This window comes from Rhea americana, unplaced genomic scaffold (assembly GCF_003343005.1).
Source record: "Rhea americana isolate MKP2758 unplaced genomic scaffold, rheAme1 scaffold_223, whole genome shotgun sequence".
Lineage (NCBI taxonomy): Eukaryota > Metazoa > Chordata > Aves > Rheiformes > Rheidae > Rhea > Rhea americana.
This window is the reverse complement of record NW_028186339.1, coordinates 290,014-291,860: the sequence shown is the minus strand read 5'-3', so window position 1 is coordinate 291,860 and position 1,847 is coordinate 290,014. Positions and strand designations below refer to the sequence as shown.

At 35.4% G+C, this 1,847-nt stretch overlaps 1 protein-coding gene across 1 annotated transcript in view; it reads left to right on the top strand.

The window, feature by feature from the left end:
- Positions 1 to 1,847, top strand: part of SNRPB2 (small nuclear ribonucleoprotein polypeptide B2) — a 7,808-nt gene that overhangs the window by 2,478 nt on the left and 3,483 nt on the right. Inside the window, exon 3 of the mRNA XM_085305596.1 lies at positions 19 to 191. Within this exon, the coding sequence (XP_085161722.1) occupies positions 19 to 191 (173 nt within the window). The remainder of the gene's footprint in view (positions 1 to 18; positions 192 to 1,847) is intronic.

Here is a 1,847-nt window from a genome sequence, read left to right as displayed (position 1 = left end):
TTAATATATCATCAACAGAACTGAAGAGGTCCTTGTATGCATTATTCTCACAGTTTGGTCATGTAGTAGACATTGTGGCTCTAAAGACTATGAAGATGAGAGGACAGGCTTTTGTTATATTCAAAGAACTTGGATCATCCACCAATGCTCTGAGGCAGTTGCAAGGTTTTCCATTTTATGGGAAACCAATGGTAAGTGTGTGTATGTGTGTGTGTGGGGAGGCTATTACATTTGAAAATAAACTTGCGATGGTACTGGAAAGGGTTTTGGTACTTGGAATTCACATCAGTACTTCATATTTTTGCACCCTGAAAATCAACTGTCACATGCTTGTAATTGTTTCTCAGTGATGCCCTGTCTTGATTAATACATATGTTTATGCAAGCTTGAGGGACACTGTTTGGACAGACTCTAGTTAAAAACACAGTATGTTGAACTTAGCTCTTAGGTTTTCTAAATGAAAAAARCTGCATTTTTCTTTGCTGACTTAAAATCCTTAAGATCTAAATTCTTCCTGCTCACCATCGTGTCTTCTTTTGCACAGAATAAGTTTGTAATGTTCTTGAAATTAGACGTTTTCATTTGAATTTATGATAGTAATTAAGGTTACTCTACATATTCCTAATTAATACCTAAAATATGATACTTCCTTCTGTAGGCAACAGTGAGAAGAATGAAGCTCTCATAATGGTTTACTCTATAAACCAAGAGAAATGATTGTGGTGATTTTCTTGAAATTGATGAATAGTTTTTGCTTGTTCATGCATCAGATTAGCAAACCCAAACTGAATTTCAGTATAACATCAGTGAAGCAAATGCAGTACTACTTGATATGAGCTGATTTAATAATATACTTGATTATATGCTAAGTAACACAAAATTAACATGCTTTTATTGCTTATTTGGATAATAAGGCATCCCTTAATTCTGCATATATTTGTAAGGTGTAATGATGCATGCAAATGGCCCACTCAACTTCAATGATAAATGTATGTATTACTGGCTTTCTGGTCAAAGCTTTGAGCATTAAGGAGAACACAATTCTTGTGTTGCTGAGCTCACAAACTTGTTTCATTAACACCTTCAGATTCTTTAGCAGAAGTCTTAACAAGGAATTGTGCAATCTCTGTTCTGTCATTTGCCCTTAAAGATTTTGTGCTCAGTAAAATTCAAAAGGAAATAAAAAGATTAAGGCTTCTTAAGCTTTCAGGTGTACTTCTTCCCTCTTTGAATATTGCCTGCAGCATGCTTGCTCTATCTACCACTAGACAAACACGCACACAGAAACCCTTTGCATGCAGTGAAGTTACTCTGTATTTGGAGAGGTGGTCTCTGATAAAAGTGTGGGGATTGTACATGTGTGTGCATGTGTATATACGATGATACACATTTGTAGACTTGCTGAATTCACTTATCTCCTTGATGACTGCACTGATCAGCTTTTGACTGGAAAAGCAATGTGCTGTTGACACAGTTTATGCAATCCAGTTTGGATTAAGGCAGGTACTTGGCTGAACTTTATGTTCAAGAAGCCTGAGTTTTGCTGAGCTCAAATTTTCTATGGTGATCTGAGAAATCACTGCAAAATCTTAACCCCCATAGGAAAGGTTAAACCTTTATGTGTGTACGTGGTGTGGTTTTTTTTTTTTTTGTTGTTGTTTGTTTGGGGTTTTTTTTGGTACTAGTTTGTACAACAACAACTTCAGTTGTCAGTCAACTGTATTTACATAGCTTTGTACATCTACTATCTTGACAATCATGTTAAAAAGATGCTGTTATCCGATTAGAGGTCAGATTTCAATGCAAGTTAAAATGAATAATTTCTTTTCATGAATGATCCATCCTAG